General features: G+C 35.8%; 2 protein-coding genes across 6 annotated transcripts in view; one reads left to right on the top strand and one right to left on the bottom strand.

Moving 5' to 3' along the window:
- Nucleotides 1-26,746, top strand: part of LOC101891444 (phosphatase and actin regulator 4) — a 408,780-nt gene that overhangs the window by 107,163 nt on the left and 274,871 nt on the right. For 4 of the 5 annotated variants that reach the window (XM_059119733.1, XM_059119731.1, XM_059119732.1 and 1 more), the window contains exon 2: nucleotides 332-1,935. The exons of the other annotated variant lie outside the window; for it this stretch is intronic. In XM_059119733.1, the coding sequence (XP_058975716.1) occupies nucleotides 1,200-1,935 (736 nt within the window). In that variant the 5' untranslated portion in view covers nucleotides 332-1,199. The remainder of the gene's footprint in view (nucleotides 1-331; nucleotides 1,936-26,746) is intronic. 5 annotated transcript variants of the gene reach the window in all.
- The window catches only part of LOC101900439 (cuticle protein 16.5), a 75,832-nt gene that overhangs the window by 43,748 nt on the left and 5,338 nt on the right, over nucleotides 1-26,746 (bottom strand). The window lies entirely within an intron of this gene.

Genomic DNA, 26,746 nt, shown 5'->3' on the forward strand with positions numbered 1-26,746 from the left:
TTATACATGACTTAAATAGTAAATTTTAAATGATTTTGACCTAAACGATTTTATTTTTCGACCAATATTACTCTGCGTCTGTGCTGCATCAGATAAATATTAAATCCACTATAATTTGGGAGTATTACACAAACATTGACAAATTTATATATTTTTTGATTATAAGTGAATTTTTATCGAGAATCGCTTATTGAAAGCGAACTTGTAAGTTGTGTGATAAAACTCCTTGGATTTTGGTTGATTTTCGAAAGGTATCCGCCCGCAATGTTCTCCTTTATATACAACTCTCACAACATATATTTTTTCTATTTTTCTCCCTCCCCTTCACCAGTTCTAGCTGCCATATCTAGCCATTATTATCATAGTTGTATACGTAAATATTTCGTGCATATTTATGTAAAGTGAAGAAAAAAATGCGTCCGCGTTTATGCAGTACAACAACATGTCAAGTGAATGTCTGTCAGTCACCTCGTCGAATGTAATGTAAACTCAACCGTCCGTCCAAAATCCAACTTACTTTTGTGGTCGTCAGCCAAAGAAATTCCATTAAGCCAAGTGCAGAAAATTCCATTTAATACCCCTTCAAATATTGACACAAAGTGTATCACATTGCCAGCTCTGCCTGCCTGTCTGCGTCCCCCACCTACCGCGTCGATTAACGAAACCTCATCAGCCGGCTGGCTGGCCGAGCAACCTCTACCGGCGATAGATAGTGAAATGCCGTTTAATTGTCAAGGGCCACAGCGGAGAACAGTAGCAGCGCTCAACCACTTCAAAGCCACCTGACTTCGAGCGGGCAGACAGGCCCGTCCTGGTGTTCGGTTCGTTGTTGATACTTCTTATCACAGCGCAAAGTGTGCGTAATTCGTAACAAATTCCGCGAGAATTAATTGAAATTGTTTGCGTGTTTGTTGTTGTTGTATGTGATCAACTCTACACTTGTCGGCGTGTTGGTGTATTTTCATTGCCCGACCCGATTTTTAATTGAAAACAAACACGCAGTCAGTCAGACAGACACTCGTAGACGACGTCGACAACAACGACTACAACGCTAATTAAATAATTTACACCCCAAATTAGTGGTTAATTTTTTCGGTTTTGTGTGTGTGTGTGTATTCGTTTGTGATAGCGTATAGTGCGTGGGAGTGAGTCATAACCTCCTTCCCACACCCATCCAAAGATAAGTTCTCTGCTGCACTATGTCTATGCGCAGCAATAAATTAAATGCGGCGTCAAATTTTGCTCAACAGCAGGCCGGCAACGAGCAGCAATCGCAACAGCAACAACAATTCTTGCCACCACCACAATATCAACAGCAGCAACAACAGTTGCTGGCCCAGTTGCAGCAGCAACACAAATTCCAGCAACAACATCAACAGCTTTCCCAATCGCCACCCACCTCCCAAGCATCGCATCTCATCAACAATAGCCGCAACAACTTAGCCTCTTTGGTGGCAGCCATCAATGCCAATGACCATCATCCATATGGTGGCGGGGGTGTTGTTGGTGGTGGGGGCACCATCAAAGCCACATCTCCCCTAAATCCCCCACCATCGTATTCCGCTGCCATAGCGCAGAATTCACCATTCCAGTACATCAATCATTTTCAGCCGCCATCGAACAATGCCAATGTCACGGACATAAATCCAAATAATAATTCTTTGGTTCTATCCTCGAACTCGGCCATGCCGCATCATGAGTCCGAAGATCCCGAAGATGATCAGCACCAGCAACAACAGCAGCAGCAACAGTTGTGTGTGGTGGCGAAAATGCAAAAATCCGTGACCATAACCGTCACTCCACAGCGCAGCAATTCCATGGATTATCTGAATTTCGAGGAAAAGCGTCAATTGATCGCTTCGTCGCTGTCACTTTCTGATATTCTGCACTGCAATCAGCCGGGAAATGTAAACGAAAACAAAGATCAATTGATTGGTAAGTTGAGTTTAATATTCCACTTAATTAAAAAAAAAAAAAACTAAAATTCTGTTAATTTTCGTGTAAGCACGAAAGCCAAGTTAATTGTCGATCAAAGTTTCGTTACAAATTTTGCACAAGAGTTTCAAAGTTGCAACCGAAATGGATCAATAATTAGGTATAATTAAGACGACTTTCGATTGATTGTCGATTTTTTTTTAATTGTTTTTGAATTTTTAAATAGTACTTTTTTTCGTTGTATTTATACGGAATCTCAAATATCCACAAAATGGATTTATAGTTTTGAATTTTTATTTATTTTTCCTACCAACATCTTGCCCATGAAAAAAAAAAATGAAAAATCCTAGACTGAATTTTCGGACAGAATTCTGTTCTTTTTTTTTCTGAAAACTCTGAAATTAAAATTTTAGAATTGTTGAAAGGAAATTAAAATTGATACCACAACCTCCTTCAGTCATATATCATTTGATGCTGCTAAAACGTGACTCATCGAAATAAAGCTTTTGCACCATCTCTTTGGACCAAGTCCGTTTCAGGACATTTTGAATTGATGTAGGTTTGTCCGTCCGTCTGCCTGGCTAGCTTGTGCGCTCGAAAACTCCCGAAGGGAGCATCCGATTTGATCCAAACTTGGTACATCGTAATATTATTATCAACCCTAGATCGAGTTCGGAGATGGACAATATCGGAAATAAAAAGGACAGGTGCGAAAATGAACAATATCGCTCCACTCCATCAAGTACCTCCCCCACAAGGCGTTACCCTAATTATATCTCTCATTTAATGCGAAATAAGCACCTGATTCTTTTCAAACCCCACAGTTTCCAATATTTTTACTAACACAAAATCTGTTGTTATTATGGTCAAAGGGTCACAATAACTTCCTAAACAAGTCAGTGATACGAGACTAGAGTTTCAATGATAAAAGTTTAAAAGTTGAAAAATCTACATTTTCCTGCAGTAAAATTCAAAGCACAGATATATTAATTTTCACCCTTAAGCAAAACTTTCCCTCGAGCAGGACTGACCGACGATTGGTAGTTTTACTCTTTTGTTTTGTGTGGGAGCACTCCCGAGTCATACATGTTTGAACCATAAGATCGGGAGCAAAATGGCTCATAATAGAGCAAGAGTTTACTCGTTGTCACGAGTATAAAAAAATATTTTGTCTTTTGATTTGTATGTGTGAAACCTCACATAATTTATATATTGGTGTGTAATGTAGAAGAGGGGGGATATTGTACAGAAAAATACAAATACGTAGAAATACAACGACGGCAGGACAAAACCTGAAAGTGTGTTCGGCAAAAGTAGAAACTGCTCGATTTTCAATTAATTTTACTCCCACCGAAAAACGAGTAAAATTGGCTCGCTCATATTCGAGCGACATCAAAATATTAAGTTTGCTCGATTTTTTCTGCTCCCAGGAGCGCTTTCGTTCGAATTCGAGTGAGTTTCACTCTTTGAAGTAATTCGAGTGGGTTTTTCGAAGGTCTGGAAAATTTGACTACGGTTTCTAAACGATTTTTGATTTGAGACCATTTTTAAGTTTCATTACCACCGGAATAGTAGAATACCTTTAAATTACATTTCCATAAATAGATGGGCTTCCGGAGATCTTTTAAAGGTAAACGTATTTTGAGTGTAATTAGAGACAAAGAGCTCTTTTTCATTTGGATGAGTGCACTTGCTGATTAACTGTCTCTTATCAACAGAAGAAAATGTATAAATCGAAATACCATATTTTTCCACGAAGTAAATTTTGACTACCATTTGAAGGTTTTAATTTTCACCCCATAAATAGTCTCTCATATTTTGAGAGAAGAGAGAAGCAAATACGCGGATCGAAATTACTTTGGGTCGAAAATAGATTTAAACTTATTGGACAAAATTGATAGATCGAAATCATAATATGATATTGCGGATCATCCATATTGATTTATGAAGTTTAGGATTTAAAATAAAAAATAAATTCGTCAATAGGTCAAATATGGAAAAGTCGTTGTGGAGATTGTGACCACACGTAAATTTTGGTTTCATCTTGAGAAATGTGATCCATCGAAATATCGAATTTTTCGAACATATTCAATGCTGATATTTAAGGAACTCAAAAACTTCCCCTGATATGTCAGCAGGAGTCTCTAGCTGGAGACGTTACTGCTATACTTCATGTGTGAGATATAAATTAGAGATAACTAACTCGGCTTTTGAGTAATCGACTGTAGGTATTGGGAAGTCTGAAAGTCGAATTTTACTTATAGCAGCATCACAGTAGTATCAAATGGCGATGATGGCATTTTGTCGTTTGCATTCATCGAAACGAATTAAATTCAATTGAAAATAATGGTAAATGTCGTGTCAGTTTTAATTTCAGAAAACTAAAATATATTTCACCGATCTCTCGTCAGACTCACATGTATATGTGCATGTATATTGAAATTGCTTATTTAGTTTTTCTTCATTAGAAATTAATTGCAACGTTGGTTCTTAAATTTTAACTTAACCTGCTGCAGGGACATCAATTGAAGTTCTTAACATAACCGTTGTCAAGAATATATACCTCTTTAGGATCGGTACGGTATTGCCAAAGTCCTTAGTCATCTTTTAGTGCTTTTGCAATATTAAAATCAGATATTAAGAATTAAAAGCTTATTTGCCTTTATTTTCCAATTGTATAATGCCTAGATATACATGTCTATAATTTCATCTAATGCTTTTAAATACTGTTTTCATAGTTCAAATGCTACTTTTTATAATTTTCATGGTCATTTTATTTCGATTGTCATGTTACTCGGCTTACTGTCACTGTCGGGGGGATGACTCATTCCATCGGTATTGGATTGCTGACTGTGGCACGAGTTTGCCAATGTGAGCCGCAGTCATTTGACCGTTACATTTGACGCTCCAATCAAACAGCCATCAATGGGTTATGGCATCACAGTTTGTTGTCTATTATTCGACTGGCGATGAGTCGCATTTGTGGTGGTCACTTGTCGTTCAGTGTATAGCGCATTGGCAACAAGCCGGTAACAATATTTTTTTTTGTTTTCACTTCGATTTAAATTAAAAATTCCAACCATTTCTGGATAGTTTTAAGAATTATATATATCTACTCACGTGCAGGTATGTACCCATCAAACTTTTTTGATTGAAGCACATATATGGAGTGGCTGCTATGTTTAATCTCCGAAACGCGAAAGAAAGCCTTTTAATGTCTTTTCCATTCATTCTCAAAATTGTACAAGATAGAACCACTAAAATGAACTTCTTATCTATTTAAAACCATTAATTTAAACCCTTGTACGGCGTGGTAGTATTTGAATTAAAACTAAAAAACCAAATTCACACTGACATGTCATGAATATCTCTGTAAAATTGGTAGCATATTTAACTATCAATCGATTTCCGGTATTTAAGAATTCTCGAGAAAAATCGACTTTTACTCGTACTCGATCTTGCGAGTATATGTTTTGGCCTATTCTTATACCCTCCACAATACTATGGAGGGTATATTAAGTTTGTCATTCCGTTTGTAACGCCTCGACATAGCATTTAAGACACATCAAAGTATATATAATCTCTATCAGCAGAGAATCTGTCCGTATTTGGAAATCAGTCTAGCTTCCGAACGAAATGAAGTAGGGGGACAAAATTTTACTAAAATTTATTTTAGCTCTGCAGGATTTTTGGCACTGGACATTAAAGTGTTTCTGTCAAAGTCTTAAACCGAATATGATGTGAATTGGGAATTTGTGTTTCTAGTATGACAAGGTATCCTTCAGGAAAATTCTATATAGGTCCTAATTTTGGTATATACTCCATATAATTAATGCCTAGTTATTCGGGTTTTCTGATAATTTGTCTCACACTTTTCATCGGATTTGTTTCATATTTAGTATTTGGAGTTCGTAATGGGTACTACCCCCTATAACAGAACCTATACCATCCGATATACGATACTTTTTCCATACCTAGAAAACAAAAAATTCTCTCTTCTTCTATAGATTTAAAGCTTCAGGAGAACTGTTATATGTGAAGGTCCTTCTAGATAGGTAGAAAATTTACCAGGTGTTTTATATAGATAATTAAAGTCAAAAGACATTAAAGAGGTATTTTTCATATGGTAGACCTAAGAAAGACCCTTGTAGATCGAAGGGACGTATTTTTCTTCCCGTCGTATTTTTTGACAGAATAGAAGAAAGTATTTAATTTATAAATAAAAAACAGAAAGTAAATTTTTAGTACTATTTCAATTTTTTAATTTTCCATTCCTGTACTCATATTTTGAGTAACCGACAAAAATCTGTAAAATTGAATAGTTTATAATTACGGTAATTGACGAACATTTTTGGCAAGTAAGCGACCGAAACAAAAAATAATCGCTAAGTCCTTCAGTCTCCTTATTCATAATTTTGCATATTATTTTAGTTACATCTTTTGGTAACTCAAAAAATTATTAAAAGAATCCCGCTACTGGTGTCACCTCATATTTTCTTGTTTTTCAAATCCTGCGAGAGAGAAGGAAATATACGATAAACAAATTCGAGGCAAATACTTTGTTTGCTGGGTTTATGCGACGCTATATGCTTTTGCCATTTGTCTATATATCTGTAATTACCCATTTATAATTGGATGTTATTTGTAATGTCCAATGATTTATTGTTAATTTGAAATTTCTGTACAGACTAGACACATGACAACAATAAACGGCAGTGCCTTTTCGATAGTAGGAATTTTTATACAGACCAATGTTGATAAGTTAAGGATACCTTTAAAAAATCCTAATAATTTAGAAAAGCAATGTGGCATACTAAAATACGATATTAAACCATATTCAAAACATTTGTAAAAAAATGAGAAAATTTTTGGACACATTGGCATCAATATTGGGGAGGAATCGAAGATAACGACCTATTGTAATCCTGTTATCCTGACCACGCCTATCAGGAAAAGTGAATACCGTTTGCAAAAATGGCAATGACAGAATTCAGTAGAAAATGAAAATAGAGCTAAAATAGAAGAAACGCATCGTTTTGAACGTTTACATCGCAAAGTAATCTAAAAAGAGGGTTCATGATCTCACCTTTTCAACATTTTTGGAAATTTTTAAATTGAGATTCCGTGGAACCCGTGCAGTTACTTCGTGCATTTTCTTTTTCTTCTTTTTCCCTTTTAACTTTTTATAACCGAGACCACACTGTGGTACAGGGTATTCTGTCTTTGTGCAGTTCTTTGTAGCTTGCAAAAGGAATCGAGATAGACCCATAATATCTTTTAATGACCTCCATAGAATTACATTTTACATTCGATTTATACCTGTCCGCCCCTCTATTCAGGTTTTTTGTTTGGTCCAAAGAACACTATTGAAATTTGTGCAGATTTGATGTAGCTCCCATATAAATTCGACGGATTTCAGGTTTATTGAGGACCAAATGCATGTATTACGCACATATGGCTAGCCTAGGATCATGTATGTCTATATCTCCCATATATAAGTTTCATCCGATTACATGTTATACACTCCATATCAAAGATTTTTAGTACAAGATGTTAGGTACATCCTAAAAATACCTTTGCCAAGTTTTGTCGCGATCGGTTCAGATTTGGATACATATAATTCTCTATATTTAATGTATACAATACATTTGTCTAATTATGTTGTTTCATCTGATCTTTCTGAAAGTGGTAACATGACACTCCATAGCAATGCTATTTGATTCGAGAGGCCAAATACAACATATGTAGGTCAAATCGATTTAGATATAGCTTTTTATAGGTAAGTTTTAACCTACTTCAAATTTAAATCGGTTTAAAGCAATAAATCCCAATTAATACCTAAATACCTGTCAATAGTTAATACCTTTATTTGCCACAGTTGCCTCTACTAAATATCCCTAATGGACTTTTATCTTTCCTTACTGATTATTAATTTAAAATGTTCTATGACCTAAGAATAATTTTCTTCCAAATTATAGCAAAATATTTTGGTAATGCTCTTCTTATCAACGGATTAAAGTTTCAAATTGATTGAAAATTTCGTCAGGATATTACGTAATTAAAATCTCTTAATTTCTTAATCTGTAATACAACCCTTAAAATTACCTGCTCAGTAAACAAATTCTATTGCAGAGGCATGTCCTATGTCATTGATCTGCTTTGTGTGGCAGTGAGTGTGTGTGTGTGGAATACTTATCTTATGATTGCACTCATCGACCAATTATTCTTCTACATAACGTTTGCGTTCTACGAATATGTGGCATTACTGCCCATCATCATCATCATGAAGCATTCACTCGCTACCTTCTATAATTAGATATCACGTACTCATAGATTGATGATTACATAACCATTTAATGGCTATCTCGGAATAGCAAATAGCCTCAAAGGAACACTGCATGAATAAATAAACTGAAGATGGGTTCACTGGAAGTGTCTTTTGTGGCTGGACACAGACACCAATAATAAAATATTAAATTATACGCTCAATGCCAATCAAATGGTTCACCTCTGGTATTATCTACTCGGGGTAGCTGCATTTATTAGGAAGCTGTAGTTAAATTCCAAATGAAAAGATAGTATCCTCAGTCAAACCATAATCATTTAATCGAAGAGAGATAATTGCTTCAAGTGTGTGGGGTGATTCGATGCATGACAATGTTGGACAAAATTAATTATTGCAAATAGCAATTTAAGGAAATTAATACAAGCAATTGTTGCGATTGAGTTCAAATGTAATTTTTCTCCATAATTATTTTATTATGGATATCTAGGGAATAAATATCTGCTAAAGCTTCCAAAAATTCATGAAAGAATTATTTTTGCAAAGAAAAATATTTATTACGCCAATTTTTCCGTGACTCTCATTTCCTTTTTCCACAAAATATAGAATTTCAAAATTTCTAATGACATCAAAAATTCCACTTCTATCCAATCAGTCAGGCCGTATATTTTTAGAGCACTTTGCCTAATAAAAGTACTTTGAACTATGCCAAAAGTTCATTAAAAATTTTATTCTAAAAATACGAATTAAAAGTTTGATTGGAAATCGAAAAATCATTCAAGCATTTAATGCACATGTTACCAATTTAACGATTATGGCGCTACGGAACGAAGAAGAAAAAAATTATAGCATTTTCCCGATACATAGCCATAGACATGACCATATATAGCTTATCATGCTGGCTGGTTGGTTGGCTGGCTGGCCGACTGACTGGCTGGTAGACTGGCAAATTAAATCAATTTAAGCACACACACACTTTGAAACGGGGGGGGGGGTCTCTCCGTCCCTAAACCATTTCGGCTGTGTGTCTGTCTACTGGCGTAACATAACAAACAACGGCCACAGACAAGCACTTACCCATGCCAGCTCATCCCGATCCAACCCACCACCACCCTCTCAACGAGCAATAAAACACCGGGAAAGATTCATTGAAAGTGATTTGTTTAAATATAGACCTCTTAAAACAGGAGATGCCAATTGCTGGATATATTGGCATAGATGAGTGTCTGGCTGTGTGTGTGAATGAATAAATTTTGAAATGAATAATGGATATTGTTGTCCGTGGTCACAGAGTGGTGTTTTACGAGCATCGTTTGTGTACATCATCTATCAGTCTGTCCGCCTTTGTGCCTACTGATGATAATAATTTATAATTTTGTAATAAAGGTTCAACCTGGTAAATTTAAATAATATTAACTCATCACCAGAGGCAAAGCACTGTTGTAGAATCATTAAATTCATAACATCCTTATCATCAGCATTGAGTAACTTCTCCATAAAATTTTTCCTATGTTACACTTGAAACCAAAAAGACCCATAACAAGTGGTCTTATTCAGAACATTAGTTGTTCAAACAGTGGAACACAGCAAATGTGGTACTTATTTTTGGCAGGCACTTCCTTTTTTAAACGACACTGTGAGAAATATGAAGACTATTTTTGGATATCATTCTACTTCGCATTGATTTTGACCCTCTTCGAATAAGTTCTGAAGGAATGGGCCAATATTGTCCATTTCGTATCGGATCTAAATAAATATGTTATAAATATGGCGACGTGTCAGGTTTGGACAATATTAAGATAATTGATAATTTTAAGAAAATTTTAAAATGTGCCTGAGGTACCAGATATAGTCGACCGATGTATTCTATTTTTGTATTTCATTTAATACAGATAAAAATATTTACACGGGCAAATTTACAGGGAAATCGAACAGTTATATCCAATTTTATGCAAAATCATAAATTTCATATTCGTCTCAGGTCTCTGGTTGAGAGAAATATTTAGATATAGCAAGTTGCAAAGAATCGCCGACTTATTTCACAAGTTAGGACAGGTAAAAGTATTTAAAATTGTGACCCTTTATGGGTGAGGTACCAGAAGGGGTTGTCAGATATATATCATCTTCACAACAGATCTTGCATTAGTAAAAATATTTGGATGTGCGGAATTTCCTTTATTTCCTCTATTTGGATGTTTTTTTTTCAAAATCTTGAACTCTATGTGGAGGAGGTACCAGAAGAAATGGTTCGATCTCGGGCATCTTTATAAAAGATCTCATGTTGCTAGAAATATTGAGATGTGCCAAGTCTGAATGGAATCGGATATTAATTTCGCGTTATATGAGCTTCATGGATATTCAAAATTTTGACCCTTTGTGGGGGATATACCAGAAGGAGTAGACCGATATGTTCCATCTTCACAGCAGATCTTGTGTGTGTAGAAATAATGGGATGTGTAAAATATGAAGAGAACTGGGAGCTTATTTCGGATTTTAAAATCGTTTTGGTTATTCAAAACATTGACCCTTTGTCCTTTGTGGAGGAGATACCAGAGGGAATGGTCCGATCTCTTCCATGTTAATTTTTAACCTTTCTGGGGGGGGGGATTACAGAAGGAGTCGACCGATATATTTCATCTTCACACCAGACAATGAGTTAATGATAGTATTGTGATGCGTGTAATTTGAAGACAATTGGACTCTTACATCACATTTTATTAGAGTTATAATTATTCAAAATTTTGACACTTTGAGGTGGATGTACTAGATGGAGTGGACCGATATAGTCCAATATTAGGATTTGGAACGCTGGAGCAAAATCGGATTATCCTTTCTCTTTCTGTTTTTTTTTGTTTTTGAAAATACCGACCAGAATGAGTGGACCGGTAATGCCCATCACCGAAATCGATCTAAGTTTGATAATAATATTACGATGTACCAAGTTTGGTCCAAATCGGATGCACGCTGCGAGAGTTATCGTGCGCGAATACCTGGATTATCCTTTCTCTTTTTGTAAAGTTAAATATTTTTTGAAAATGTTGATATTTTGTGGTGGAGGTACCAGAAGGGGTGGACCGATATTGGCCATCTCCGAACTCGATCCAAGTATGATAATAATATTACGATGTACCAATCGAATACTGCCTCCGATAAATCGTGCGCACCAGCCAGCCAGACTGACGGACGGACATCGCTAGATCGACTCCAAATATCCTGAAACGGTTTTTGTCCAATGAGACCTAGGGTCTAACACCTTTATTTCGATGAGGCACGTTTTGACCGTATCAAATCATAAACACCCTCTCTAGCCATGTGGCTGAGGGTATAAAAATCAGAAAAGAACTAGGATATTTTAAACGCGTTACAAGAGCACGTAAGCAATGATTTCCTATTTTTTATTAGCTTGAACTTCATTTTATCTTCGTATATATTTATATTACGAGCAGATTGTTTTATAAATTTTCCACAGCACACATTATAATTTTTTATTTATCAAATTTACTTCAATATTTACCTAAAACTTGTGGTCTATAACGTTAACCACTTCAATTCATTTAATGATATTGTTATAAATGTACACCAGGTCATAACATGGCTAACATTTGTCTAACCATCTTCCAGCCACATAGAATAATGAGCTCCCAGAAAAATGATTGTCCATTTAATGTCCATTACCATAAAGATAACATTTCTTCAGTGTATAAATAACCCACGTTCCGACCAACCAACCAACCAAATGGTCTAGTCCACATGTTATGTAGATGTGTGTCTGTCTGTCGTCGTCATCGTCATCGTCATCGTCGTCGTCTGTTTGCAAAGTAACATGATTAATTATGTTTAAATATATATTTTTATGTTTCTTCTTTTTTCAATTTACCGAAAATACTTGGCCACCAGTAATATTTCATTCCGAGAAGGCAACGAACATACATGGGCAGAGTAATCCATTTATTGTCATATTCGTATGTGCATATGTATGCTATGTAGGTATGTTGTGGCCACATTCGTATCACTCAGTCGCTCACTTCAGAGCGACACTACGTACATTTCCATAATTAATGAAACAAATTTTTCGTATCATAGAAATGGGTAGCTTAATTTGGATTGTTTGGATACCTGTCACATGATGGGTAGACTTAGGGAATACAAAGAGTCTGGCGTTGAACATTGACCTTAAGGGTTCTGAAGTCCTAGTTCAATGATTTTATTAATATTTGCAATAAATTTTAAATTCAAAGAGGTTCATAAAAATAAGACTGGTTCTTTCTTCCTCTAGTTTTGTATGTTCCTCTATTGTAAGCACGTACTTCCTAATCAATTGAATTGACTATGGTTTATATATGTAACATACCTGCCATGCTTTCGAATTTCTTGTGCTATGCAAGCTTTTAAATTAGCTGGTAGATATCCCAAAGTTCATTAACATTTGCAAATATGTAATACATCTTTCCTAATTTCTTTTATTACAAATTACAAAAGTAATTTCTTTCTTTTGCGAATCATAATGCTATTTATCATATAATTTCAATTACATGCGAACATCGCATGGGATGGGGTGGTAACAACATTTACATGAAAAATGTTCGTTTTTATTATCTTATGAAAAATAACAATGTATTTAATTTAAAGGCAGTGTAAATGCGGTTCAACAAGCATCGAAAATATTGTTCAAGTTGGACGTGACGAATATTACATACCCTCTTCAATAAAAAAAATAAAATTATGGCCGTAACATTTGTCCAAAAAATCCCTAAAATTTGGAGATAACGTTATATGGAGTTTGTGACAATAACTGTAAATATTTAACCCAAAATACTAAAGGTCGGGCTTTGAGTTAACAAAAAACTTGAGTAGAATTGTCGGCATACCATTGTTTGCTGAGATACCGTTTATAATTGATATTCCAAAACCTGGAATGTTCGAAGCTTAAAATATGAAAAAAGTGGTCAGGACCTTCAAAATACCTAAAAATGGACGTTGGCGTTATATGGAGCTTTTGAAGGAGGTTATAATACCAAATAATAACTCAATGTTGAAATTTTTTAGTAGGAGGGTTACAACTAATTTGACGGAAAAGGCTTTCGCTAACAGAATTAACGATTCGTCACTTCAAAGTTGTTTCGCACACAAACGCCATATTTTTTATTTTTTTTTTTTTTTAATTTTTTTTTTTAAATTTTACTGAATGAAAATGTCGGAAAAGCACCAAATTTAAAATAAGTTTAGATTGGGCACGAATTATGGCCTTCAAACGGTCAATGAAACCATATCACACGCTGCCCCAACGTGGCTCTGCGGTATTTTGGCCCATTCCCGGCGAAGCGTTTGCTTGATGTGATCGATACTTTGGTATTTTTTAGTGTCAACCTTGCTTTCCAAAATACTCCAGACATAATAGTCCAACGGATTGGTATCTGGAGATTTTGGTGGGCATTGTGCGCTAGAAATGAAGCGAGGAACCTCATTTTGTAACCATTCATGGGTGGCGCGTGCTGAGTCCTGTTGGAATGTCCAAGTTCCATTCCCATGAAGCGCTCGCTTGAGGTGATCGACACTTTGGTATTTTTTAGTTCCAACCTTGCTTTCCAAAATACTCCAGACACAATAGTTCAACGGATCCGGAGATTTTGGTGGCCATTGTGCGCTGTAAAATGAAGCGAGAAGCCTCATTTTCTAAACATTCTTGGGTGGCGCGTGCTGAGTGCGATTTTGCTGAGTCCTGTTGGAATGTCCAAGGTCTGCGGCCGAAATGTTTTTCGTGCCCAAGGCTTTAATGCACCCTCCAGAATATTTTCTCGATAATATTCAGCATTTATTCATGATGCCACGGTCGATTAATACGACCGGAGAGCGACTATCGGTTGTTTTTGCGGTCCACACCATCACCATGGCCGGCGCTTGAGTTCTGATGGCCAACCGAAGGTGCACATTTTCAGCTAACCTCTTTGGCAAGTAAACACGATCGTTTTTTTTTGTTTACAAACTGCTGGACAACGAATGTTTTCTCATCGGAGAAAACCAAATTCGGCAGTTCACCACTTTCGGCCAAGCGAAGCAAGCTCTTTAGCTCTTTTGAGTCTATTTTCTTTCTGTTGTGATGTAAGTTTCTGCATTTTTGGAATTTCAATGGCTTTACCCCGAGATCATTTTTCAATATTTGCCGAATGGAATATTGCAATATGTTCAGCTCACGAGCCATTTTTCGGCCACTGCGACGTCGATCAAGTCGCTTCTTCACTTTTCGAACCAATTCTGCTGATGTTGCTGTTTTCTTCAGTCCACTTCTTTGACGTCGGGCTACGCTACCAGTATCACGGTAACGAGAGATGCTGGAGTCTTCTAACGATTGCCACTTGTGGTTTTCCAGCCAAATATAAAGAATTCACACTATCACGCTTAAATTCCATCACGAATAACTTTTTTTCTGGAAAAATCTCACCAAAATGCTTTTGTACGCTTGTAAACATTATAATGAGCTGTCATTGGAATAATTGTAATAGCTGTCAGGCAAGTGGCTTAGAAATGACAGCAGTCTGAAGTTGGTTTTTTCATCTCACCCTGTACTTTGATACTCATTGAGATTCAAGAATTTTCTGTAACAGCCACTGCGCTGGGAGAATTTGGCTGGGCCTTAGAAATACATTTATAGAATATGTGGTAATAAACTATTACCCATTAAATGTAGAACTATATTTCTAAAGACCGAGTCATATTTTCCATCTTTGATCACAATTGATATTTTATGAAAAATTTCAAATAACAATCAGTTTCTCTTAGAAATTGGATGGATGATGGATTTTTTGAAAACTTTTTCGGTTTTTGGGTTTCAATGCCAAACATTCTAGGAAAATATCAAAATTGGAAAGTTTTATTCACTTATTATTGCCAGCTATATCTTGATTCAACATACTATCATAACAATGCCAGATGAGAATTTTTGGCTGATCATGAATATTATTCTCAATCAGGACTTTGATGAATAGTTTGAAACTTTAGAAAGAAAATGGTGTCTCCAGGTCCCCAGGTTTTGAAAATGTAATTTTTATAAATTTTATAAAATTATCAAACATATGTATATTTTTTAGTTCGCAAATGCCAATTTCAGTCTCAATTTTCACTACAATATTTAAAGTGCTAATTTTTCACAAATTTACCGCTCCACACTTTTGCTGTTAAATAACGCTCATGTTTTTTTTTTAATTTATTTTTATTTACGATTTTCTTTACGTTATGGTAAAATCAAACTAAACGATGTGGTAATATTCTTAATGCCGGTCATATGAATGAAATTAGCTTCAGATTTCATGTAAAAACAGGTTTCAGTTTCAGTGGATTGAGTTTCAAAAGAAATACGAGCCATCATCAAAGTCTGCCTCGGAAGCGAGCACGTTTTTTTTCTTAGGTGACGTTAACGCAAGTGTGAAATTGTAGATATTAATAATTTACAGAAAAGGAAGATGTGTCATATTACGCTATCAATAAATCAATAAAAAAAGTAGCATTTGTTGGCCATTAAACAAGACGATGATGATGATCTGCCTCTTTACTTCTGTTCAAAAAAATAAACATAATTTGACTCATAATGTTTTTATTTACGATACTTTAGATGTTTTTATTTTTATTTTTGTTTCATTTTTATGTTTATATCTTCCACTTGCTTCTGTTGTTATGTGTGGTAAACGCTCCATGCTATAAACAAAAACAATAACCGAATTAGCAAATATAAAGATTAAATGGGAAACTTTGCCATTCTTTGTTTTCTCATTAAGATTTTTCGCATAAAAAAGTGGAGGCAACACAGCATTAGATCACTTAAAAATTATAAAAAAAAATGTAGGAAACAAAATTGTTTTTAACTTTTTTTTTTTCAAAAAGAAAAGAGAAATCATGAACAAAATAATACCAATACTGTTTTCCAAAAATCAAAAGCTTTTTTTGTTAAAACAGAAAAGACATCTAAAATGCTGTCATGACTCATCGAGAGAAAATGTCAGGTGAATCTATTATCATCAGCGCTGTTACACTCGAGGAAAAATTTTTGTTTACGTTAAGCAATAGCAACATCAATATTCGAAATTCTGTGACCTTGTAACAGAAAACTGAAATAGGATACAGTTATATATATATTGAATGTTTTTGATGTCAAAAGTAAATAATTTGTTATTTTTATGAGAAATTAATCATCACTTCCATGTTCTCTTTTTTGTTTTTGCATTTCCGTAACACATACAATTATTTTAAAACCACAAAAATAAAATGTTTCGCCAATTGTCACTAAAAACGTATAATTTTGTTTTCAGTTTATTTCCTCAATGAACATCTCGTGATGTGTCATTTTTTGTCTCATTTTCACAAAAAAAAAAAAAAAAAAAAAACAAAAATTCTGTGAAAGGCAGCTTGTCATTTGAAATTATTTTTGTCTCACTCATTATTGCTGTAAATTTTTTTCCATGAGAATTTTAAGTTTTTGTTTACTACTTTTGTTATTGTATTGTGAAGGTCAAGTTCTATTGCGTTTCATTTGTGATTTAAAAATATTGACATTTTTCAGAGATGATTATTCCACATCACTAAGAATTAAAAATTAGTAAAAAACGAATACGTGGACCTGCAATTGTCTGTCACAGGCTGTAGAACCCATTTCAATGTGCAAATACGAAATTTTAACAATTCTGGTAAATAATGTCGCTAAAATCATGAAAATACCGAATATCGGGAGGTACTGTTACATGGGAGGCTATACGAATGTTGTAGTACCCATGAAGATCCTCCAATACGAAATTTGGTTGAAGTTTTTTTCATTTCAGCCTGTATAAATTAAAAATTAATAAAACAAGTAAAAAAATATCAGTCGGTACTGCCGACAGATGCATACCCTAAGCCAATGATCGATTATTTTAATATATATTCAGACTTCTGTTATGATTATTTAAATTGTCGACCCTCTATGGAATAGGTTCCGAAGGAATGGGCCAATATTGTCCATTTCGTATAGGACCTAAATAAATATGGTTTAAATATTGTGCCAGGTGCCAGGTAAGAATATTGGCATATAAAAGTATTGAAATTTGTGCCCCTTTGTGGGTGAGGTACCAGAAGTAGTTCACAGATATAAATGATCATCTTCACAACAGATCTTGTGTTAGCCGAAATCTTTGTATGTGTGAAATTTGAAGAGAGTTGGATACTTTTTTCCCTTTCTTTGAGCGTTTTATTTTTGTTAATTTCGCATTTTATGAGCTTCATGGATATTCAAAATTTTGACCCTTTGTAGATGAGATACCCGTATATACCCATTTTCACAGCATATCTGGTTTTAGTAGAAATAATAAGATGTGTGAAATAAGAAGAGAACCGGATGCTTATTTCGGATTTTTAATCGTTTTGGTTATTCAAAGCTTTGACCCTTTGTCGGGGAGGTACCAGAAAAAATGGTCCGATGTCTACAATCTTTATAAAAGATCTTGTGTTGATAGATATATTTAGATGTGCTGAGTCTGAATGGAATCGGATGTTAATTTCTCGTTTTTTGAGCTTCATGGATATTCAAAATTTTGACGCTTTGAGAAATAGGTACCAGAAGGAGTGGTCCAATATATGCCTTCTTCACACCAGACAGAAAAACATTGTGTTGGATGTAATGTGAAGACAATCGGGCTGATACATAACACTTTATAAGGCTTATAAGTATTCAAAATTTTTATTCTTTGTGTGGGAGGTACTTGATGGAATTGACCGATATTGTATATTTTCTCACCTGACCTAGCATTGGTGCAAATATTAGGATTTGCAAAATCGGGGCAAAATCGGATAATCATTTCTCTTTCTGTGCAGTAAAATATATATTTTTTTTAAATTCCGAACAATTGTGGCGAGGTATCGGAAGGATTGGACCGATATTGCCCAACTCCAAATTCGATCTAAGTTGGATAAAGATAGTACGATGCACCAATTTTGGACCAAATCGGATACTCCCTTTGAGATTTATCTTAAAACGGATTTGGACCAAAGAGACCTAAGTCCTAACACCGTTTTTTCGATGAGGCATATTTTTGCCCTATCAAATGATATATACCCTCTCTAGCCATATGGCTGAGGGTGTAATGAGACAAAACTACGCCACCAAATATCGGAAAACAGTGTTCCAAGAAAGCAGTACGAAAAAAGAAAAACTGTGTTGAAAAGCTATCTTCACCTATTTATACCTTCAGCCATATGGCTACAAAGGTACAGGGTTGCCCATATTCGACGGACCTTTGGGCCCATTCCAATCGACGAGGCTTGTCCGCAGGCAACATTCTTTGCGTCAATTGAATTTTGTACGGGAACAAATGCAAATCAATGCGAATAATCCGTTGTAAAGTGGACCGACCCATGCCCAACTGCTGAGAACGGCGTTTTTGGTATGTTCTTGGGGACCTCTCAACACTGGCTCGTACGGCAGCGATATTCTCGGCCGATCGCCTTGGTCGACTTTTATATGGCCTCTTCGGATTAGAAAGAGCCTTACCAGTCGAAAATTTTTCATATAAACGCTTAATGGTGTTCTTAGAAGGCGCACTTCTCACATTTTTTAATGTTTTAAAAGCACGTTGAGTTTTCACAATTGACTTCTTCTGTTAAATGTAAATTTCAGAGCGCTCGCGTGTCGTGTATTGGTTCATGGTAAAAATCTGCTTGGACTGACCCTTCAAACGCGGTATGTCATTAAGCGATGTGACATCTCTGTCAAAAGTTATGGCGTTGCCAGATGTGTCCGTCGAATATGAGCAACCCTGTATATATCAGTCGAAATAGCGAATTTAGACTCTAAGCCTCTTTGGATGAAATCCGTTTTAGGGCAATTGTAGTCGATCTACCAGGACGGGCGGAATTCGATTTAGTTCAAACAAGCCTAGAACGAGCTCGAAGATGAACAGTATGGGTCCTCTCATTCTGGTACCTCTCTCTCACATGGTTGAGGAAAAATGCCCCAACAAATAATGAATGATGCATACTTTTAGGCCAACTCTTGAGAGTCCTATAACAACACCATAATACAAACACAATAAGTGGTTAAGGAAATAAAATTTAATTTTTGGGTTAAGCAAAAAAATATTAAATATATTCGAATAACCACTTCCCAAGTTCAAACAGCCAACCTACTTGAAAATCAATTTAAATCAGGACATTAATTTTCCGTTGATGTAAAATGGTTCTCAAAAATATGGTGTGATGTGATGGATTTTATTTTTAAAAACACAAACAATGGATCCTTTTTAACAGCCATCTCTCCCTGTTTATTTATGATTTTCCTTAATGGAAAAGGTCTTCCGTTGTCCAAAAAAGTAACACCCTTGGCCATTGACAAAGAAGCATTCCTTTGACTGTGGGCCGGCCCTTGCTAGTACTCCCAGTGGCATTGTCTGTTTTCCTTTTATTTCCGTAGCACAATCTTTATTCCGTTCTATGAGCAATATAGCATCAGTTATATATGTGCGTGTATCTATATCTTAATGGCAACGACATTATTCTCAATATCAACTTGGTATAAATATAGCCAGAGAAATTTTGTGTTGTCCCATTGCTGATATTGTCGTTGTTGTCATATCCTGAATGCCATATTTTCCTATGTGGCCTCTGTGAATATTTGTCCAGAGTTGATTTAGAATACCCAACACATACATAGATTCTAACACACATTCCATGTGGACGATGAACATATGGCTGGGTAATTGCTTTTCCCCTGAGACATGTCTCGGAACAAGAGAAAAAGAGTGAAGAAAGGATATTTGTAGTCAATGTCCTTTGTGAAATATTCTGCTTTTTTGTTTAGATAGTGTTTTCTGTGTTTTTATGTCAGTTTTGTTGTTAAGTGGTGAGAGAGGGGGCTTTGGCATACAAAGCATCTATAACAGCTGTTTGCTGTTTACTCTCTCTCTCTCTCTCTCGCCAGCCACATTGTTATGTTGCATATGTCCTGTTCATCAACATTGTGGATTTGGTAGCAACTGACATAATTAAGCCATTGTGGCTAAAGTTTTAATTTGCAAAACAAAGAGTGTCGGATGAAGTAAAATAAAAAGAGATTTTGTAAGCTTTTCCATTTAAGTTGAATATATTTGAGTTTTGAAATATTTTGAGAGACTATAGTTTCTGTTTTATTTTGGCATTAAGAACAATATTGGTATTTATTGTGATTTACAAGTGCATGTAAATTTCAAATTAAAACTGTATACACAAATAATTTAATTAAATTTATAAATTACATTAAAATTGTAATGCCCAATTCTTTTTTTATAACCTCCACGATACATAGTATGGAGGGTATATTAAGTTCGTCATTGCTTTTGTAACTTATTGAAATAATCATTTTAGACATAAGAAGGTATATATTTTTGATCAGAGTAAACATTTAAGACGATTTAGCTCTGTCTGTCCGTCCGTCTGTTGTAATCACGCTAGAGTCAAAACAAATAAAGATAGGAAGCTAAAATATTGCACAAATCAGTGTTTTGTCTGTATGCAGTTCAAGTTCGAGGATGGGCTATATCGGTCCACGGTAGCCCCCATATAACGGTATTCCCCCGATACTTGGTATTTTGATGATGGTAGCAAAATTTTTCAATGAAATTGTCTAAAAATCCACAAATCCTTCTGAGTACTTTACCCCCTGAAAGAGTATTGTTTAGAGGTCCACGATATCGTATATCTCCCATATAATGATACTTCCCTATACCCCTTGAAAGAGAAATGTCCACGATATCGTATAGCCCACACACAACGGTACCCCCCGAAATTCGATATTTTGCTGATTTTAGGGACATAATTCGCCGTAATTGTTTCAAATTTCGTATCTAGAATTTTTAATGGGTACTACAGCCTATGACAACAAATTGCGTATGCAGACCCACGTCTTCGTATAGCCTCCATAAAACGGTACCTCCCGATATTCGGTATTTTGATGATTTTAACCACATTATTCAACGGAATTGTCTGAAAATCCACTCAAGGAGTTCCTTCTGAGTTCTTTATCCCCTGGAAGAGAATTATCTATATTGGTCCACGATATCGTATAGCCCCACATAACGGTACCCCTCGATATTCGGTATTTTGGTGAGTTTAGCCACATTCTTCAACCGAATTGTCTGAAAACTCTCAGAAGAAGTTCCTTGTGAATTTTTTATCCCTTAGAAGAAAATTGTTTATATAGCTCCTCCATATAAAGGTGCCCCGATATTCGGTATTTTGTTTATTTTAGCAATTTTTCCAATGGAATTGTCTTAAAACCCACAAAAGGAGTTACTTGTGACTACATTACCCGCTGGAAGAGAATTGTCTATATAGGTCCACGATATCATATATCCCCTATATAAAGGTTCCTCCCGATATTCGGTATTTTGATGATTTTTGCGACGTTGTTCACCGGAATTGTTTCAAATTTCGTGTATAAAGTTCGGAACAGTTACTACAGCCTATGACACAAATTACTTATGCAGGATCACGTCTTCGTATAGGGCCCATATAACGGTTTTCATTTGAGCGGTAGTTTCCTTTTTTTTATTTATTTATTTATTTTTTTGAAATTTTTCAAGTTCCATATGGTGGAGGGTATAAAAAGTTCAGCCTTATCGAACTTGGTTGCTTTTTTACTTGTTTTTTTTTTTCAAGTTTCGTATTTAAATATTGTTGCCTTTGCAGGTCCACGTCTTCGTATAGGCCTCTGTATAACGGCTATTATTAAAGGCTTTTAATTTTTTGAAAATTTCCAAATTCGTTCTAAATGGTGGATGGTATTCAAAGTTCGGCCCGGCCTTACTGTTCTTTTACTTTGGCACAATTACGATCTCAACACCACAAAGAACTAAGGACCGTATTGTGGCACTGATTCGCATTACATGATGCACCTATTTAATTTCCCTGCAACTAACCATAGCCTCATTTTGAACTCTACATATAGAGGCTGGCTTTTTTAGGAATGTTGTACAAAAAGCAGGCCCAGATTAGGAACAAGTTGTGGATTCGACGTTTTTATATTTGGCTTCAACTAAAAAGACGACTTTAGGTCTATCAACTTTTTTTATAAAATAATAATCGATTTTCGATGCTGACTTTTCAGACCACAGTCCATTTAGATTTAAAAAGAAATTATTGCGAAATTTCATTAACGTTTTTTTTTTTGAGTTTTTGGTAAGCGGGGCTAAAACAATAGAAAACCAACACTGAAACTATGTTAATCGTTGTATATTTTCTGGCGTTCATGAGAATAAAAAATCGAACTAAATTTATGATCTCAAAATCTGTATTCGATTTTTACCCCCAGTCTAAAGTCGACTTCGATAAAAAGTCGATGAATCCACCTAAACCGAACGAATCAGAAGAAAAACTACTACAACATACCAACCAAACAATGTCTGAAAACTAAGGAAAATTCCACATCCCTCTGGCTTCGATAGCTACACTAATTTTAAATTTGTTGTAAATTTCTACAACGCATTGTTCAAAGTTTTCCCCAATTTTTGCCGAATATAGCGGAAAGAAAATCCCTACAATACCGTCACATAAATAACCTTTTAAAACCTGAAACATTTAGTATTAAAAATTAGGCCCTGTTCCTATATCCAGATATGGAAGGCAATGCGAAGGAAAAATATTTCCCCCAATGCCTAAAATATTTTGTGTAGAAAATTTAATTTTCAAAAGTCTTTTTCGATTGTTTTAGCTGCCAAGTTGCACGTAAGTTAAATTTTCTTCTTTGCCAGAAAGTGATAAATCTCGGCTTAAGTTCTATTAATTGGTGGTAATAATGACCATTTTAAAATTATTCCTAGATATGGTGAAGCAGAATGTGTCCAGTCTAAAAGAATTGAAAAAAGAAAGTGGCAGCTAAACAAAATCATCTATATAACTGAATCATATTTTGTAACTGAAATATGATAAGTGCGAAAGTTATTATCTTGATTTCTCATCATCTCTATTTTATTAGCTTCTAGTTAAATTTAATTCCATTTCGAGTTTCCATTACAATAAAATAAATTATTAATATTCATACAAATTCTGTTTATTTTCCCGTCATCAATTATAATACCAACACTCTTTTTTATAATAAAATCTCTCACACTCTAAGCCCGATCTTAGTACTTGACGAATAAATCATTTAATTTTCCATGTATTTCTAACTCCCGCATTTGAAATTTCGTTTCCAGAATTTATTATTTAATCAAAGCTGAACTAAGCGCGCTTTTCTCCATCTTTCTCAGAAATTCATCAAAAAGAAAAAAATATTAAATTAGCAACATTTGTTAGTTAATTTTTCATTTAATTAGTATAAATAATGTCCGTATACATTTCGTTATTGGAAAAATATATCCATTCATGTGTACACATCCCACCATCCATCCGGTGGCTACAATTGTTTAATTAATGGAGAGAATACAACAGCCAAACAACCATCATTGCATACAAGTCACATGTTCGATGGTTGTTGCACACCACCACCACCACTACGCCACACCACACAACCACTCACACGAAAAAAAGCATTTTTAATGAATGTTCTTGTCAATAATTTATAGCAATAAAAATAATATTGTTTGTTTTGTTGTTGTCGTTGTGAATCTTTAATATTCATAATTGTGAATTGTTTATTCGAACGAAAACGTGAAGGGGAAATGTTTGATATCCGATATTCTTTTCATTTTCAATATCGGAATGTTTTTTTATACTTCGATGGCGTTTGGTGGAAGGCACTCCCATTGCATTCTCAACTTTCAGACCTGATGGAATGTAAACAAAGACAAGTGCAGGTGGTTGTTGTTGTTGTTGTTGTTGTTGTTGTTGTTGTTGTAGCAGTAGTACATGTGTGAGTTTGTGTTCTGCTAATCTGGTTCCAGCTCCAGGTTTAGAAATTCGGCTACTTTAACGGGCTGTAGCCAGAGATCCTCTGGAGTGAGTTGGGTAGGTTTGGCTGAGCAATTAAAAAGGTGTAGCGTATTGTGCGGGCCTGTATCGCACGCCGGGCAGGCGTCACGCACATCTTCATCAATTCGTGCCCAATACGAATTGAGGCGACTACACCATCCTGAACGTAATTGCGCCAAAACTACCCTGGTTTGTCTAGGCAGCTGACGTTCTTCGGCTGCAATGGATGGGGGGTGGACTCCGAGGACGGCATTCACTTTATAACTGCTAATAGCATCCGCGACTGCATCGGTGTGAATGCCACTCAGACCTGCCTGATAGGCTTCTTGATCTAGAGGTTCTCTCTTGTAGCGCTGGACCTCCCTCTCTAGATCATGTATGTCCTTCCTGACACGCCTGGGTGGGGGAGAGTTATCCACCATATGATGGTTGGGATGGCTCTCACGGTAACACCCAAGCAGGTACTGCAACGAAAGCATATGATTATGCTGACGTAAGGGAAGGACTTTCGCCTCCTCATGTAGATGGTCCACTGGTGTCATGAGGAGGCACCCTGTCGCAGTTCTCAGGGCAGCGTTCTGGCAGGTCTGGATATTCTTCCACTGCGTAGCACTAGTATTCGCAGACCACACTGGAGCCGCATAGTTGACCACAGACAGTGCAGGTGGTGGTGGCAGTGGCCTACACGACGCTTTGTGCGTCGTTGGTCGCTCACATGACAGCTGGAATATTTGTTTGGCTGCAATATTCCTTCGTTATTGTCATTAGCACATTGTTACACTTTGTTCCTCGGCCAAATTACTCATAATAATTGCAAACATCAAACATCTTTTGCAATTCAAGTCCCATTTGCAAAATGTTATTAATCTCGACACCTGCACGAGATATTTAACACTAAACTTCAAGACAGAAATTTCGGTGTTAGATTCATCAAATGGATGATACAATGATATCATTTGCGAATTTGTTTTGGCTAATGTGTGTGTACATGTGTTTGTGCCTCTCAACGTCTTTGGCTGCTGTTTGAAGGTAATGCGAACAAAATGACAAGATACCATAATTGGGTTTCTCAATGGCTGCGGTGGAGAAAAACAAGCAAGAGCTGGGATTAACTAATTGCTGTTTGTTGTTAATTAGACTTAATACATACAACAAAAAATATATAATTTCAACAATGTACTTCCCACATAAAAAATTGATAAATTTTCTGAAACAAAAAATTGTCTGTGTCTAATTTTTAACATTAGGGTAGTTCGTAAGAATTTTGAAAAAAAAATTGTTTGAATATAAATTTATAGGATGAGATAGCATTATATTGTATTTTTCCGACAACAATATGAAATTTTTTGATAAAATCAATTAAAATCAAATATTTTAACGAAAAAAATTGATTAAAATATTGGGGAATTTAAAATGAGTGCCCACAAGGTGGTCAGGGTATTACGTCTTTGTGTATTTGTGTGAGACAGGCAAAAGGAAACGAGATAGACCCATAGTTCAGTTTGATGATCTGTATAGAATCACATTCTGGTACGATGTATGCATGTCCGTCCCTCTGTCTGTCCATTTATTTTCGTAAACAAAGTACAAAGTACAGGTCGCATTTATAGCCCGGTCCAGATGATATTTTGCATTTGTTTGAGCCATGGACGAAAACTACTGAAATTGGAGATAATCGATCAAAATTTAGATATAGCTCCCATATATACAGGGTGAGATGAAGCCACTCGTTCGACAGCTGTTAAAATTATTCCAGTGACAGCTCATTATATTGTTTACAAGTGTGGAAAAGCATTTTGGTGAGAATTTTCTAGAAAAACAGTTATTCGTGATGGAATTCAAGCGTGAAAGTGTGATTTCTTTATATTTGGCTGGAAAACCACAAGTGGCTATCGTTAGAGCACTCCAGCATTTAAATGTGAATAAATCTTTTGTGTCTCGTAGCATCGCTCGTTACTGTGATACTGGTAGTGTAGTCCGACGTCTAGGAAAGGGGCGAAAGAAAACAGCAACATCAGCAGAAATGGTTCAAAAAGTAAAAGTGGCCGAAAAATGGCTCGTGAGCTGAACATATCGCAATATTCCATTCGGCAAATGTTGAAAAATGAGCTCGGTGTAAAGCCATTAAAATTGTTTAGAAACCATTCGTTATCCAGCAATTTGTCGTCTGAGAATGTGCATCTTCGGTTGGCCACCAGAACTCAAGCGTCGGCCATGGTAATGGTGTGGGCCGCCATAACAGCCGATGATCGCTATTCGCTAGTATTAGTCGACCGTGGCATCAGAATAAATGTCGAATATTATCGCGAAAATATTCTGGAGGGTGTATTACCTTGGACATTCCAACAGTACTTAGCACCATCGCTCTCAGCACGCGCCACCTAAGAATGGTTGCAAAATGAGGTTCCTCGCTTCATTTCCAGCGCACAATGGCCACCGAAATCTCCGGAAACTAAACCGTTGGACTATTGTGTCTGGAGTATTTTGGAAAGCAAGGTTGGCACTAAAAAAATGTCGATCACCTCAAGCAAGCGCTTTGCCGGGAATGAGCCAAAATACCGCAGAGCAACATTCGGGCAGTGTGTGACGGTTTCATTGGCCGTTTGAAGGTCATAATTCGTGCCAAAG

This window comes from Musca domestica, unplaced genomic scaffold, assembly GCF_030504385.1.
Source record: "Musca domestica strain aabys unplaced genomic scaffold, Musca_domestica.polishedcontigs.V.1.1 15, whole genome shotgun sequence".
NCBI classification, from domain to species: Eukaryota; Metazoa; Arthropoda; class Insecta; order Diptera; family Muscidae; genus Musca; species Musca domestica.